The 16546-nt window shown below is 44.7% G+C and overlaps 1 protein-coding gene across 2 annotated transcripts in view; it reads right to left on the reverse strand.

The window, feature by feature from the left end:
- The window catches only part of DIS3L2 (DIS3 like 3'-5' exoribonuclease 2), a 450189-nt gene that overhangs the window by 138074 nt on the left and 295569 nt on the right, over window positions 1-16546 (reverse strand). For both annotated transcript variants that reach the window (XM_029065889.2, XM_029065897.2), the window contains exon 12: window positions 6706-6813. In XM_029065889.2, coding sequence (XP_028921722.1) covers window positions 6706-6813 — 108 coding nt within the window. The remainder of the gene's footprint in view (window positions 1-6705; window positions 6814-16546) is intronic.

A 16546-nucleotide genomic window follows, 5' to 3' on the forward strand; every position in this document is an offset into this window, starting at 1 on the left:
ACCACACCAGACCAATTAAACATACTAGAGATTTCACAATTTCCCTCAGTAACCCCTCTTCGTGATTAGAATGTTGTATCATTTCTACCATTAAAATTCTGAATTAAAAGTAGTAAAATGTATTGAATAGACTTTGTGGAACTGGTCTATGCTCAAGCCCTCAAGAAAAATGTCTAACAATAAGGAACATCAACTGTCAAAGCCAATTTTTGTTAATCATGAATTTTAAAAATGGCAAATTTTCACTTTAATTTACATAATCTTATAATTCTTAGTTTCATTTCAAAATCTTTTTTAAAAGCCTCTCTTTTGGTTATCAATCAATGGTATTTAGTAAGCTCGTTGTGGGCAGGGAATGTGTTCATTATAATTTACCCAAGCGCTTAGTACACTGCTTTGCACGCAGTAAGCACTTAATAAATACAAGTGAATGAGTTTATTGAGTGCTTACCACATGCTTACCACTGTACTAGGAGCTGTGAAGACGATAGTTCAGGATGCCACGTGACTAAGAAATTCTGGGTAAAGTATATTTTAAAATGTAAAATTATTATTAAAATGTAAAATTATTTCACTCTCAATAGAGCTATGCATTGAATGGCAACCGGAAAGAGGCTACATCCATATGGTCAACAGAATGGATCAATTGCCTACTACAGTTATAGTACCAAGAAACAAACACGGGATGAGAAAGAAATTACGAAAACTTCCCCCCAGCTATTTATGCTTCTCTACGTTTCTCTCTGGTGCTTCTAGTAGTGCATGAGACAAGGCCATCAGAAATCCTGCCTCTCCACTGCAGCTCTAAAAGATTAGTAATTAATTGGGCCAATGATTTCCAAGCTTGTTCTGTCAAGTACTCATACTAAATTCCACTGAGTGCATTTTCATTTTGATAGCTCTTTTTCCAATCCTTCTCATATATAACTAATAGTTCACGCCCCACTTCCTTCAGAACGTGGCATCCGATTCCTTTCACGACATTTTCTTCCTCACACCTGCTTGCATATTTGCTGGCCTTGGGACCAGGCTTGGGCAGCCCATACAGGTCCATTCCTTCAGCAGTCACCAAAGGTCTACTGATAATAATAATGATAATGATGATATTTGTTAAGCGCCTACTATCTCCTAAGCAATCAATCAGTCAATCCATCAATCACTCGATGATACTGAAAAGCAGGGTGGCCTACTGTATAGAGCACGGGCCTGGGAGTCAGAAGGTCATGGGTTCTAATCCTGGCTTGGCCACTTGTCTGCTGGGTGACCCTGGGCACGTCAATTCACTCTCTGGGACTCAGTTACCTCACCGGATAAACGGGGATTAAGACTGTAAGCCCCATGTGAGAGAGAGACTGTGTCCAATCTAATTTGCTTGTATCCACCCTAGTGCTTAGTACAGTGCTTGGCGCATAGTAAGCGCTTAACAAATACCACAATTATTATTACTATTATTATTATTATTATTTACTGAGTGCTTATGCTTACAGAGCACTGAATTAAGTGCTTGGGAGAGTACAGTAGAGTTGATTGACAAGATCCCTGACTCCAAGGAGTTTATAATCTAGGGGTAGCAGGAACACTGTGTAGTGGCTAGAGCTCCAGCCTGGAAGTCAGAAGGTTATGGGTTCTAATCCCGGCTCCACCACTTGTCTGCTGTGTGACCTTGGACAAGTCACTTAATTTCTCTGTGCCTTAATTACTTCATCTGTAAAATGGGGATTGAGACTGTGAGCCCCATATGGTACAGGGACTGTGTCCAACTTAATTTGCTTGTATCCACCCTAACACTCAGCACAGTACAGTGCCTGGCACATAGTAGGCGCTTAACAAATAGCGCTTAACAAATACCATTATTATTGAAGGAAGTAGCATGGTGTAGTGGATAGAGCACAGGTCTGGGAGTCAAAAGGTGATGGGTTCTAATGCCAGCTCTGCCTCTTGTCTGCTGTGTGACCTTGGGCAAGTCACTTCACCTCTCTGTGCCTTAGTTATTTCATCTGTAAAATGGGGATTGAGACTGTGAGTCCCATGTGGGACAGGGATTATGTCCAACTTAATTTGCTTGTATCCACCCTAGTGCTTAGTACAGTGCCTGGCACATAGTAAGCACTTAACAAATACCATTATTATGAAAGTGCTTATTACAGTGCTCTGCACACAGGAAACACTCAATAAATACGACTGAATGAATGAATAAAATAAATGGTAAATAGGTGACTCAAGAGAGTGCAAAGATATGTACTTCTCCCTTCAAAGCCCTGCTGAAGGCTCACCTCCAGGAGTCCTTCCCAGATTAAGCCCCCCTTTTCATCAGCTCCCCCTCCCCTCCGTGTTGCCCCGACTCGCTCCCTTTGCTCTACCCCCCCCCTCCGCCCCACAGCATTTGTGCATATATGTACATGTCTGTAATTTTTTTATTTATATTCATGCCTGTTTAGTTGTTTTGATGTCTGTCTCCCCCACTTCTAGACTGTAAGCCCGGTGTGGGCAGGGATTGTCTCTATTACTGAACTGTACTTTCCAAGCACTTAGTAGAGTGCTCTGCACACAGTAAGTGCTCAATAAATACAAATGAATGAATGAGTGAATGTATGTATGTGCTGTGGGGCTATGGCGGTGGAGGGATTATCAAAGGGTTTAAAGGGTATGGACCTAACTGAATAAATGACTTAGAAGAGAGGGCGAAGTAGAGCGGGGAAATGAGCAGTAGGTCAGGGAAAGTTTCCTATAGAAGACATGATTTAATAATAATAATATTGATAATGTTGGTATTTGTTAAGCGCTTACTATGTGCAGAGCACTGTTCTAAGCGCTGGGGTAGATACAGGGTAATCAGGTTGTCCTACGTGAGGCTCACGGTCTTAATCCCCATTTTACAGATGAGGGAACTGAGGCACAGAGAAGTGAAGTGACTTGCCCACAGTCACCCAGCTGACAAGCGGCAGAGCCGGGATCCGAACCCATGACCTCTGACTCCCAAGTCCGTGCTCTTTCCACTGAGCCACGCTGCTTCTCTAAGTGGGGCTTTGCAGATGGGGAGGGTGGCAATCTGTCGGATCTGAAAGGGGAGGGAGTTCCAGGCAGAAGGGAGGATGTGAGTAAGGGGTCGGTGACAAGACAGGTGAGTCACAGTGACTAGGTTGGTGGGAGAGAAGTGAAGCATGAGTTCTGGATTGTAGTGGCTAAGAAAGAGAGGGAGAGCTGATTGAGTGCCTTAGAGCCCATGGTGAGGAGTTTCTGTTTGACGCTGAAACGCTATTTAAAAAAAAAACCACACATACAAAAAACACAATATTTCATTGATGAGACAACAAATCCTTAGAACACTGCTTAAAAATTATATTCCTAAGAAATAAGATGTCATTTTGGGCAAATATTCACGGTTAAAAAAAAAATGAGAGGAAAAATAAGAAGCACCAAGAAGGCAGTATGAGGATGGGCTGAGTTTCCAGGGAATGTTTTTCCTAAGCTACCTCCTCGATATCAACATTACCTAGACATCATATTGTTTCTAAGAGACTGACGCACAATAACCCACTTCCAGATCTTGCGATTGCAAAAGATGTTCTGGGGAATTTTTCTACCATTATTCTCGGAAGAAGCCTTTGTTGCTATTGTCCCTCACAGGAAGCTGCTGGGGCAAGATTTCAGTTTTGATGTCCCGGGGCTGAAACCCTAAATCCTACCTCTGCTTTTCTGTATCGCTGCCAGAAGTGGAAGCCAGGGATTGTCCCACATGGGGCTCACAATCTAAATCGCCATTTTACAGATGAGGTAACTGAGCCACAGAGAAGTTAAGTGACTTGCCCAAAGTCACACAGCTGACAAGTGGCGGAGACGGGATTAGAATCCATGACCTCCGACTCCTAAACCCGGGTTCTTTCCACTAAGCCAGGCAAGCAAACTGCAGTGCCCAGTTAAAGAATCTAAATCTAACATGTCGCTGAACATAGAGAGGAACATGAATGCAATTTAAAACAGGAACAATAATAATAATGACTGTGGCACTGGTTAAGCGCCTACTATGTGCCAAGCACTGTACTAAGCGCTGGAGTAGAGACAAGTAAAGTGGGTGGGGCACAGTCCCTGTCCCATGTGGGGCTCAGTCTCAATCCCCATTTTACAGATGAGGTCACTGAGGCAAAGAGAAGTGAAGTGAAGGAATGGGCTCTAGGCAAGTTAAAGGACAAGTTAGTGGTTCCTGCGGGGAACCTGGGGGCATTACTGGAGGATGCAGAAAGGGAACCGAGCAGGGAACACAAAGTTTTCACTTCAGAATAACCAGGCCACTGAAGCCTACAATACGGAACATATTGAGAGATTTAAATGACAGATTAATGAGGCATTACTCAGGAGGGCCCTGAATCAACCTCCAGCCAATGCTGAAGGGGAACTGAAGTCCAAGGAGCTTGATTAATCACCAGAACGGTCTGCTGGTAAATTTCGTATTCCTCTTGCTCACTCAAATTTCAATAAATGCAAGAGCTAATGTCACCTGTTTAGAAACAGTGATCACAGTACATCACCTGATGTTTGTTTTTTTATTGGTATTTGTTAAACATCTACTATGCACCACTAAGTGCTGGGATAGATACAAGTTAATCAAATTGGACACGTCCCATGTGGGGGTTCCACCTAAAATCCTCAGATTAGACTATAAACCCGTCAATGGGCAGAGATTGTCTCTATCTGTTGCCGATTTGTACATTCCAAGCGCTTAGTACAGTGCTCTGCTCATAGTAAGCGCTCAATAAATACTACTGAATGAATGAATGAATTTTACAGCTGAAGTAACCGAGGCACGGAGAAGTGAACTGATCTGCCTATTCTTAGAAGTTCAGATTCTTCAAAGTGCTGGGGGAAAGGTCGGTCAAGCACTGAGGACCATGTGCGGCCATGTTCTCTGACTGCCAGGCTCTTCCAGTTTATGGAGTTAAATTCAAGTCATCAAAGCTTCTTACATGAAGCAATCCCTTCTTCCAACTCCTCCCTTCCTGCCTGACTAATCTGAGCATAGAGTCTGCCTGAGACTTTAGTAGCTGGCAGAGAGCTCAATATTACGTCTCCAAGACCACTGACCCAGATCAGATTAACTGCCCAGTTGGCCTGCTGGTCATCGGTTCACAATATGAAGCAGATATGCCTTACCTGAGACCTTAGTGAACGCAAACATGGTAGATTTGGATATGGTTTTAAATGAAATGTTGAGGGGGAAAGTAATCATTTAAAGAGTTTTTGAGTTTTCATTAAATTCATTCAGGACACCTGGGGACTGAGGTAAGTGGTTAGCCTTGTTAAACTGGCTCTATCCTCTATCCCCTTTACTTGACCTTTGGGCATTTGATATTTGCCCACCCCCAACCCGACAGCACTTATATTCATATCTATAAGTGGTATATTATAAATTATTTATTTATACTAATATCTGTCTTTCCCCTAGACTGCAAGTTCAATGTGGGCAGGGAATGAGATTATTCTTGCACTCCCAAGTGGTTAATACAGTGTTCTGCACACAGTAAGTGCTCAATAAATATCATTGACGATGATGACGATGACTGCAGAAGCAATCTAGACAAACACACAATTCTCCCCATTACATTCCAGGCCCTCCAGCATTCAGAAGGTGTGAGGAAAATCAGTTAATCCAATTCACTGAGCGCTTACCATCTACAGAGTGCTGTACAGAAGCAGCGTGGCTCAGTGGAAAGAGCCCGGGCTCTTTGGGAGTCAGAGGTCATGGGTTCTAATCCCAGTTCTGCCACTTGTCAGCGGTGTGACTTTGGGCAAGTCACTTCACTTCTCTGGACCTCAGTTACCTCATCTGTAAAATGGGACCTGAGCCCCATGTGGGACAACCTGATTACCTTGAATCTCTTCCCAGTGCTCAGAACAGTGCTTGGCACATAGTAAGCGCTTAACAAATGCCATCATCATTATTATTATTATTACTAAGCACTTGGGAGAGTATGCTAGAACAAAATAACAGAGTTGGTAGACATGTTCCCTGCCCACACGAGCTTAAAGCCTAGCGGGGGAGGAAGACATTAATATTTAACAAATTACAGCTATGAACATCAGGGCTGTGGGTCTGAGATTTGTACATTCCAAGCGCTTAGTACAGTGCTCTGCACATAGTAAGCGCTCAATAAATACTATTGAATGAATGAATGAAAGGGAGCAAATCTAAGTGCAAGAGAAATGCAGAGGGGAGTAGGAGAAGAGGAAATAAGGTTTTAGTCACAGAAGTCATATATTTTATTTATTTATACTGCTGTCTGTCCCCTTTCTAGACTGTGAGCTCGTGTGAGTAGGCAATGTGTCTGTTTATTGTTATACTTGTTACATTGTACTCTCCCAAGTGCTTAATACAGTGTTTTGCATCCAGTAAGAGCTTAATAAACATAACTGAATGAATGAATGGAAGACCTCTTGGAGGAGATGTGCCTTCAATAGGGCTTCGAAGGTGGGGAGAGTATTTGTCTGTCAAACGTTCCAGGCCAGAGGCAGTACGTGTGAGAGAGGTCGGCGGGGAGACAGACAAGATGGAGATACAGTGTGAAGGTTGGCATTAGAGGAGTGAAGTGTGAGGGCTGGGTTGTCGTAGAAGAGCAGCGAGGTGAGGTAGGAGGGGGCCAGGTGAGCGGCTGCTTTAAAGGTGCAAGGGACCACTGCTGAAGGATAAACACCATTGTAGATGAAGCTTACCTTGCCTTCGGGAGTCAACGTCCAGATCACCGAAAACGACAGCCTGTCCATCATAGGGTTGAGGCTGCACAGCTCCTCGCAGAGCAATCGGGGGAGCATGGGGACCACCTGTGGACATAGAACAGCACAGCTGAATTCATTTCCTACACAGTTTCCTTACGCTTCTCTGTTCTGACCGAAGAAACAATGCACAACGCCCTCCTAAAGGATGTTTTCCATTAGCTTGTCATCTTGTGGCTTTGACCATATCTTTTCCCTCCTTTAACCAATGGATTATCTGAGGTTGGAAATTCAGATTTAAAAAATGGGTAACTGGAAATAATAATAATAATAACAATGGCATTTGCTAAGTGCTTACTATGTGCCAAACACTGTTCTAAGTGCTGGGGTAGAGCCTCAGGTTGTCTCACATGAGGCTCCTAGTCTTAATCCCCATTTTCCAGGTGAGATAACTGAGGCACCGAGAAGTTATACGGCTTGTCCAAGGTCACACAGCAGACAAGATTAGAATCCACATCCCCTGACTTCCAAGCCTGTGCTCTTTCCACTAAGCCATACTGCTTCCCCAAATAATAATAATAATTAATCAATCTATGATATTTATTGAGTGCTTTACTATGTGCAGAGCACTGTATTAAGCACTTGGAAGAGTACTATACAACAGAGTTGCAGACACGTTCCCTGCCCACAGTGAGTTTACAGTTTAGGGGGGAGACAGACATTAATATGAATAACTGATTTATAATATATGATTTAAAGATATGTATATAAGTTCTGTATTCATTCATTCAATAGTATTTATTGAGCACTTACTATGTGCAGAGCACTGTACTAAGCGCTTGGAATGAACAAGTCGGCAACAGATAGAGACGGTACCTGCCGTTTGACGGGCTTACGGTCTAATCGGGGGAGACGGACGGACGAGAACAATGGCAATAAATAGAGTCAAGGGGAAGAACATCTCGTAAAAACAATGGCAACTGAATAGAATCGAGGCGATGTACATTTCATTAACAAAATAAATAGGGTAATGAAAATATATATAGTTGAGCGGACGAGTACAGTGCTGAGGGGATGGGAAGGGAGGGGGGAGGAGCAGAGGGAAATGGGGGAAAAGAGGGTTAAGCTGCGGAGAGGTGAGGGGGGGGTGGTAGAGGGAGTAGAGGGAGAAGAGGAGCTCAGTCTGGGAAGGCCTCTCGGAGGAGGTGAGTTTTAAGTAGGGTTTTGAAGAGGGGAAGAAAATCAGTTTGGACGAGGTGAGGAGGGAGGGCGTTCCAGGACCGCGGGAGGACGTGGCCCAGGAGTCGACGGCGGGACGGGCGAGACCGAAGGACGGTGAGGAGGTGGGCGGCGGAGGAGCGGAGCGTGCGGGGTGGGCGGTAGAAAGAGAGAAGGGAGGAGAGATAGGAAGGGGCAAGGTGATGTAGAGCCTCGAAGCCTAGAGTGAGGAGTTTCTGTTTGGAGCGGAGGTCGATAGGCAACCACTGGAGTTGTTTAAGAAGGGGAGTGACACGCCCAGATCGTTTCTGCGGGAAGATGAGCCGGGCGGCGGAGTGAAGAATAGACCGGAGCGGGGCGAGAGAGGAGGAAGGGAGGTCAGAGAGAAGGCCGACACAGTAGTCTAGCCGGGATATATCGAGAGCCCGTAGCAGTAAGGTAGCTGTCTGGATGGAGAGGAAAGGGCGGATCTTGGCGATATTGTAAAGGTGAGACCGGCAGGTCTCGGTAACGGATAGGATGTGTGGGGTGAAGGAGAGAGACGAGTCAAGGATGACACCGAGAGACGGGAAGGATGGTCGTGCCATCCACGGTGATAGGGGAGTCTGGGAGAGGACCGGGTTTGGGAGGGAAGATGAGGAGCTCAGTCTCACTCATGTTGAGTTTTAGGTGGCGGGCCGACATCCAGGTGGAGACATCCCGGAGGCGGGAGGAGATGCGAGCCCGAAGGGAGGGGGAGAGGACGGGGCGGAGATGTAGATCTGCGTGTCATCTGCGTGAGATGGTAGTCAAAGCCGTGAGAGCGAATGAGTTCACCAGGGCTGAGGGTAGGGTGAATATCAAATGCCCAAAGGTCACAGATCCAAGTGCGCAGAACACAGAAGGGAGAGGCAACTGGGGAAAAGAGGGCTTAATGAGGGAAGGCCTCTTGGAGGAGATGTGACATTAATCAGATTTTGAAAGTGGAGAGAGTGATGGTCTGGTATATATGGGGGGCGATTCTAAGGTTGGCGGAGGACATGGGAAAGGCTTTGGCGGCAAGCAGATGAGATTAATACTACTACTACTACTACTAACACATTATTGTTATTATTGAGGCATAGCGAGTAAGCTGGTGCTAGAGTGAAGTTTGCGGGATGGGCTGTAGTAGATCAGTGAGGTGAGGTAATAATAATTATGATACTTGTTCAGCACTTACTATGTACCAAGCCCTTTTCTAAGTGCTGGGGTAGATACAAGGTAATCAGGTTGGACACAGTCCCTGTCTCACAGGGGGCTCATAGTCTTAATCCCCATTTTACAGATGAGGTAACTGAGGCATTGAGAAGTTAAGCGACTTGCCCAAGGTCACAAAGCAGGCATATGGAAGACCTGGGATTAGAACTCAGGACCTCTGACTCCTAGGCCCATACTCTTTCCACTAGGCCATGAGGGGGTGAGCTGACTGAGTGCTTTAAAGCTTCAAGGCAGGTTAGGAGAAGTGTTTTAATCAGCATGCTAGCGGTTTGGATGGAGAGGAAAGGGTGAATTTTAGCAATGTTGTGAAGATAGAACAGATAGGATTTGGTGAATATGTGGGTAAGAGAGAGATGAGTTGAGGACACCACAAAGATAATAATAATAATGATAATGTTTGGTTATGTGCTTACTATGTACCAAGCACTGGGGTAGATGCAAGATAATCAGGTCCCACATGGGGCTCACATCTAAGTAAGAGGGAGACCAGATACTGAATCCCCATTTTGTAGATGAGGGAACTGAGGTACAGAGAAGTGAAATGACTTGCCCAAGGTCACCCAGCATATAAGTGGCAGAGCCAGGATTAGAATCCAGGTCCTCTGACTTGTAGGCCCATACTCTTTATATAAAGCCAAGCTGTTTCTGTGAAAAATGAAGTCATTTTATTTTGACAGTGTACACCCTATTGTTGCTCAATGGAAACACTTGAAAACAAGACTCAGACCCAGGAAAGGGACCAGGACTTTGGGTTTTTCTATTCTGTTCTTCCATTTGAAAATCCCCACAAAATTATTTTCATCCATAGACACAAAAATATGACTAGAAGGGGCTGGAGAAGCAGCGTGGCCTAGAGGAAAGAACATGGGCTTGGGAGTCAGAACAACCTGGGTTCTAATCCCGGCTCCATCACTTGCCTGCTGTGTGACCTTGGGCAAGTCACTTCTTTTCTCTGTGCCTCAGTTCCCTCATCTACACAATGGGGATTCAGTATCTGGTTTTATGGACATTATGGCGGTGATCTAACCTAGTTATCTTGTATCTATCCCAGCGCTTAGTACAGTGGCTGGCATATAGTAAGCACTTAACAATTATCATTTTTAAAAAAGGAAAAAAAATAAAATTGGTGCCAAGTCAGTGCTTTGGTAAGTGAATGCTTGGTGATTTATCAAATTATATGTTGGAGCATTAATAAATTACAGTAAGCTATTACTGTGGCAACAGAAAGGAAAAAGTTCAAGACTATTTTCCTTGGTGAAGTCAGTGGTTGAAGAATCACTCATTCTATGGTGATTTCAATCTTCAACCAGCTTTTTTCTTTTGTTTTTAACTTCCTTTCCCTTAACAGGCCCTAAGGGGGAATACAACACACCTGCATTTAACAAGTGCCAGTCTATTTTTGACTTCATTCCTTGCTTTTTACCCAAATAAGAGGTTACAATGTTTCTATGGCCTCTTTCCAGGGGCCCAAATCCCATTAATGCCTGATCTCTGCCTTGGTTTCCCTGTTCTCTAGTTACTCTTAAATTTCAAAGATAACACAATGACGAATCTCCTTCCAGGAACAACTCTGTAACAACAGGAAAAAAAGGAGCATTCCTAGCTAATAAACCTGCCCCTGGGTTTTAGGCAGAATTGAGTACAGAAAAAGGAACTTTAGGTCCACTTTTGTTGTTGAAAGACAGACATTCGCTTGTCTTTCAAAGTGGAGGTAATTGAAATGTTTACAATCACACCTGTGGTTTGGCACCAGCCCTGGCCTTCTCATAAATCCACCCTAATTGCCACCACTAAGAGGTTGGTTGTATGCTCTCTGACATTCCAGAAGTCACGGCATGAATCAGCAGTGTCGGAGGGCCTGGAAGGGCAGGAGGGCGCAGATTACGATAAGCGACTTCCCCCAACACAAAGGACGCCAATGGTGTTATTCCAACAGGGAGAAGCATATTGACAATGGCCCAGTGTTTCAGGATTTACACAGCCACTACGTGAGATCCGCCATACCGGCTGGAAAAAGCAAGAGCCCGAGGCGATAAATTTGGAAAACTATGCCGACACGTATCTCCCAAATCAGAAAATAGTTCTTTTGAAAGGTAATCAGTCCCTGGGCTAACGTGAGCCTTGGGAGGGTATGACCCCATCCCCAAGAAACTAATATGCCACTACTTCTGGGAACGGATACTGGGATTGATTTTCAGAATGATCAGAACTCGCTTTCTGCCATCTATTAAATATTTGTTCGCTCTGTGGCTTTACTGTTTTAATCTAAGATTCCAGAAAAATGCTCCTAATCAACCAGGTTTAGTGCGTGCTTTAATGGACTAGGGAGAACAACAGAATCCTCCTCCTCTTTACATACTAAATGGTTCCTTATACATCCACACTCTTACACTGAGTACAAGTGGGTTATTGTACATTACCCTATTTATTTTAATGAGATGTACATCACCTTGATTCTATTTATTTGCCATTGTTTTAATGAGATGTTCTTCCCCTTGATTCTATTTATTGCCATTTTTCTTGTCTGTCTCCCCCGATTAGACTGTAAGCCCGTCAAAGGGCAGGGACTGTCTCTATTACCGATTTGTACATTCCAAGTGCTTAGTACAGTGCTCTGCACATAGTAAGCGCTCAATAAATACTATTGAATGAATGAATGAAGTGGGTTCCATTAGACTGCAAACTCCTTGAGGCCAGAGATTGGGTCTACTAATTCTATTGTACTCTCCCAAGTGTTTAACACACTGTTCTTCAAACAGCAGACTATAGATATTATAAGGGATTTTTCCCATTTCACTTCATAAAGAGGATACAGCTAGTTTTGTGTATGGAAAGAAGAGAACGGGTCATCACCACCCTGGGGAAACTCAGAAGGCTGCCATCCTTAAAGTGCTCAAAACCAGAAAAAAACCCCTCCTAGTTTTGAAAAACTCTTTCACTTCATCCAGGTCTGGAGGACTAAAGCCAAGTGCAGTTGATTCCTTGATTTCAATCTATCCATCAATTGTATTTAATAATGTTGGTATTTGTTAAGCACTTACTATGTACAGAGCACTGTTCTAAGCACTGGGGTAGATACAGGGTCATCAGCTTGTCCCACATGAAGCTCATAGTTGATCCCCATTTTACAGATGAGGTAACTGAGGTACAGAGAAGTTAAGTGACTTGCCACAGTCACACAGCTGACAAGCGGCAGAGCCGGGAGTCGAACCCATGACTCTGACTCCGAAGCCTAGACTCTTTCCACTGAGCCACGCTGCTTCCCTAATAATGTTGGTATTTGTTAAGTGCTTCCTATGTGCAGAGCACTATTCTAAGCGCTGGGGTAGATACAGGGTAATCAGGGTGCCCCATGTGAGGTTCACAGTTAATCCCCATTTTACAGATGAGGTAACTGAGGCACAGAGAAGTGAAGTGACTTGCCCACAGTCACACAGCTGACAATTGCCATTGTTCTTGTCTGTCCGTCTCCCCCGATTAGACTGTAAGCCCGTCAAACGGCAGGGACTGTCTCTATCTGTTGCCGACTTGTTCATCCCAAGCGCTTAGTACAGTGCTCTGCACACAGTAAGCGCTCAATAAATACTATTGAATGAAAAGTGGCAGAACCGGGATTTGAACACATGATCTCTGACTCCCGAGCCCGGGCTCTTTCCATTGAGCCACGTTGCTTCTCTATTTATTTATTGAGCCTTTCTTTGGGCAGAACACTGTACTAAGTGCTTGGGAGAGTACAATACAACAGTTGGTAGAAATATTTCATTCATTCATTCAGTCATATTTATTGAGCGCTTACTGTGTGCAGAGCACTGTACTAAGCTTGCGGTCTACAGGGGGAGATAGGCATTAATATAAATAAATTATGGATATATACATAAGTGCTGTGAGGCTGAAGGAGGGGTGAATAAAGAGAGCAAATCCAAATGCAAGGGCAATGTAGATGGAGTGAGAGAAGAGGAAATGAGGGCTTAGTCAGGGAAGGCCTCTTGGAGTCCGTGTGCCTTCAATAAGGCTTTGAAGGTGGGGCGAGTGATTGTCCATCAGATACCAAGAGGGAGGGAGTTCCACGCCAGAGGCAGGACGTGGGCGAGGTCGGCGGCGAGATCGAGGAATAGTGAGAAGGTTAGCATTAGAGGCGCAAAGAGTGTGGGCTGGAGGAGAGCAGTGAAGTAAGGTAGGAGGGGGCAAGGTGATTGAGTGCTTTAAAGCTGACAAGGAGTTTCTGTTTGATTTCTACTATCCCTGGGGTTTAGACAGCTCAACAATCAAGCACATAATACATACTAAATTTAGTATGTATTAGACCGACCAGGCTCCTTCATCGTGCTTCCTAGGATAAATGGAGACCAACAGGACCTTGATAACTCCTGGAAAACTCAGGGACTGGAGAGACTGAAAGAAGAGGTGCACCGAAGAGGCACACACTGCAGAAAAAGGCACAGAGAAGATGATACTTTTCTAAGCCCCATTTTCTGGATAGTGAATCGGGTCAGTGACGCAAGATGGTTGGATTTTCCACTGGTGTGTCCGTCCAGATGTTGAATAGCTGGATCACCTTCAGAAGAGGAGATTTGCCTAAGATGATACAACGCCGCCTTTCTAAGAATCCTGACTTTTTATGGAGAGTGGAGAATATTAGGCTGCTTAGGCTAATGCACTGTAGCTAGACTTCCGGGATGGTCGTTTATTTCCCTCCTTCGGGGGCCAGAGCAGTTGGATGGGTGAGTGCAAGCTTGGGAAAAGGAACGGATTTACCAACTCTGTTGTATTGAACTCTCCCAAGTGCTTACGCCAGTGCTCTGCACACAGTATGCACTCAATAGAGACCACCGATGGACTGATTGAGTGGACGGTGATATGAAGAGGATGGCATTAACCTGACCAGAAAATCAACCTGGCCTCAAAGAGAAGAACTGTCTGATGAAGTTGAGGAAGGTGGGCTGGTCACATTCAGTAGCAAGTTAATGATGATGATGATGGTATTTGTTAAATGCTTACTATGTGCCAGGCACTGTTCTAAGCGCTGGGGTAGATACAAGCAAATCAGGTTGGACACAGCCCCTGTCCCACATGGGGTCACAGTCTTAATCCCCATTTTACAGATGAGGGAACTGAGGCAGAGAGAAGTGAATTGACTTGCCCAAGGTCACACAGCAGACAAGTGGTAGAGCCAGTATTAGAACCCATGATCTCTGACTCCCAAGCCCCTGCTTTTTCCACTAAGCCACACTGCTTCTCTTAAGTCAGGAGATCCCTGGAATCAAAAGGAATTGCCATGGGTGGAAGATTCAACCAACTTAGAAAAAAAAAGCAAGTACTAGCACTCATCATCATTATTATTATTACTATTATAATTAGTAATAATGATAATAATTGTGGCATTTGCTAAGCACTATGTGTTAAGCACTGTACTAAGTGCTGGGGTGAATCCAAGCAAATCAGCTTGGACACCATCCCGGTCCCACATTGGGCTCACAGTCCTAATTCCCATTTTACAGATGAGGTGACTGAGGCCCAGAGAAGTTTAGTGACTTGCCCAAGATCACACAGCAGATAAGTGGCGGAGACTGGATTAGAACCCAGATCTTTCTAACTCCGAGTCCCGTGCTCTATCCACTAGCCCACACTATTAAGAAGCAGGATGGCTCAGTGGAAAGAGCACGGGCTTGGGAGTCAGAGGTCGTGGGTTCTAATCCTGGCTCTGCCACTTGTCAGCTGTGTGACTCTGGGCAAGTCACTTAACTTCTCTGTGTCTCAGTTACCTCATCTGTAAAATGGGGATTAAGACTGTGAGCCCCATTTGGGACAACCTAATTACCTTGTATGTACCCAGTGCCTAGAACATAGTAAGCACTTAACAGATACCAAAATTATTATTATTATTAAGTGCCATCCAGTCATTTTCAATTCATAGCGACTCCATGAATATACTTTCTCCAAAACGTCCTGTCCTCTGCCATAATCTGCAACCTTTCTTATGGTTCTTCCATTATCATTGCTATGGTCTCTATCCAACTAACTGCTGGTCTGCCTCTTCCACGTTTTCCCTGGACTTTTCCACGCATTAGTGTCTTCTCCAGAAAATCAGTCTTCCTGATTATGTTTCCAAAATATGCTAATCTAAGTTGAGTCATTTGGCCTTCCAAAGACCACTTTGGTTTAATTTTCCACACTGCTTCTCAATAAAATGATATTTGCTAAGCACTTACTATGTGCCAGTTACTGTTCTAAGCACTGGGGTAGATACAAGATAATCAGGTTGGACACTGTCCAAGTCCCTCATGGGGCTCACAGTCTTCATCGCACAGTCTTAATCGGTTACAGATGAGGTAACTGAGGCACAGACAAGTACAGCAACTTGCCCAAGGGCATACAGCAGACAAGGGGTGGAGCCAGGATTAGACCCCAGTTCCTTCTGACAAACAGGCCTGTGCTCTATCCACTAGGCCACACTGCTTCTCATTAATAAGATAATGATGGCATTTGTTAAGTGCTTACTATGTGCAAAGGATTGGGGGGATACCAGGTGATCAGGTTGTTCCACGTGGGGCTCACAGTCTTGATCCCCATTTTACAGATGAGGTAACTGAGGCTCAGAGACGTTAAGTGCCCAAAGGCACTGAGCTGACAAGTGGTGGAGCCGGGATTATTCATTCATTCATTCAATAGTATTTATTGAGCGCTTACTATGTGCAGAGCACTGTACTAAGCGCTTGGGATGAACAAGTCGGCAACAGATAGAGACGGTCCCTGCCGTTTGACGGGCTTACGGTCTAATCGGGGGAGACGGACAGACAAGAACAATGGCAATAAACAGCGTCAAGGGGAAGAACATCTCGTAAAAACCGATGGCAACTAAATAGAATCGAGGCGATGTACAATTCATTAACAAAATAAATAGGGTAACGAAAATATATACAGTTGAGCGGACGAGTACAGTGCTGTGGGGATGGGAAGGGAGAGGTGGAGGAGCAGAGGGAAAAGGGGAAAATGAGGGTTTAGCTGCGGAGAGGTAAAGGGGGGATGGCAGAGGGAGTAGAGGGGGAAGAGGAGCTCAGTCTGGGAACGCCTCTTGGAGGAGGTGATTTTTAAGTAGGGTTTTGAAGAGGGATTAGAACCCATGACCTCTGACTCCCAAGCCCGGGCTCCTTCCACTGAGCCATGCTGCTTCTCTGGTAATAGAGGACAGCATTTTCCACAATTTTCCTCATCAAAGGTGCTGTGCCTTGGCTGGTGACTTCCTCCCCTAGATGGAGGCTGAGCAACCTTTCTGAGTGGGCATAGTACACTCAGGAGGTGCAGGTATCTGCCAGGACAATCTCACACTACCACCCTCTTAACTTGGTTAGTTCTTTCTCCTTCATTCCGGAGAAGGGGTGCTGCATGC

Source organism: Ornithorhynchus anatinus, chromosome 1, assembly GCF_004115215.2.
Source record: "Ornithorhynchus anatinus isolate Pmale09 chromosome 1, mOrnAna1.pri.v4, whole genome shotgun sequence".
Lineage (NCBI taxonomy): Eukaryota > Metazoa > Chordata > Mammalia > Monotremata > Ornithorhynchidae > Ornithorhynchus > Ornithorhynchus anatinus.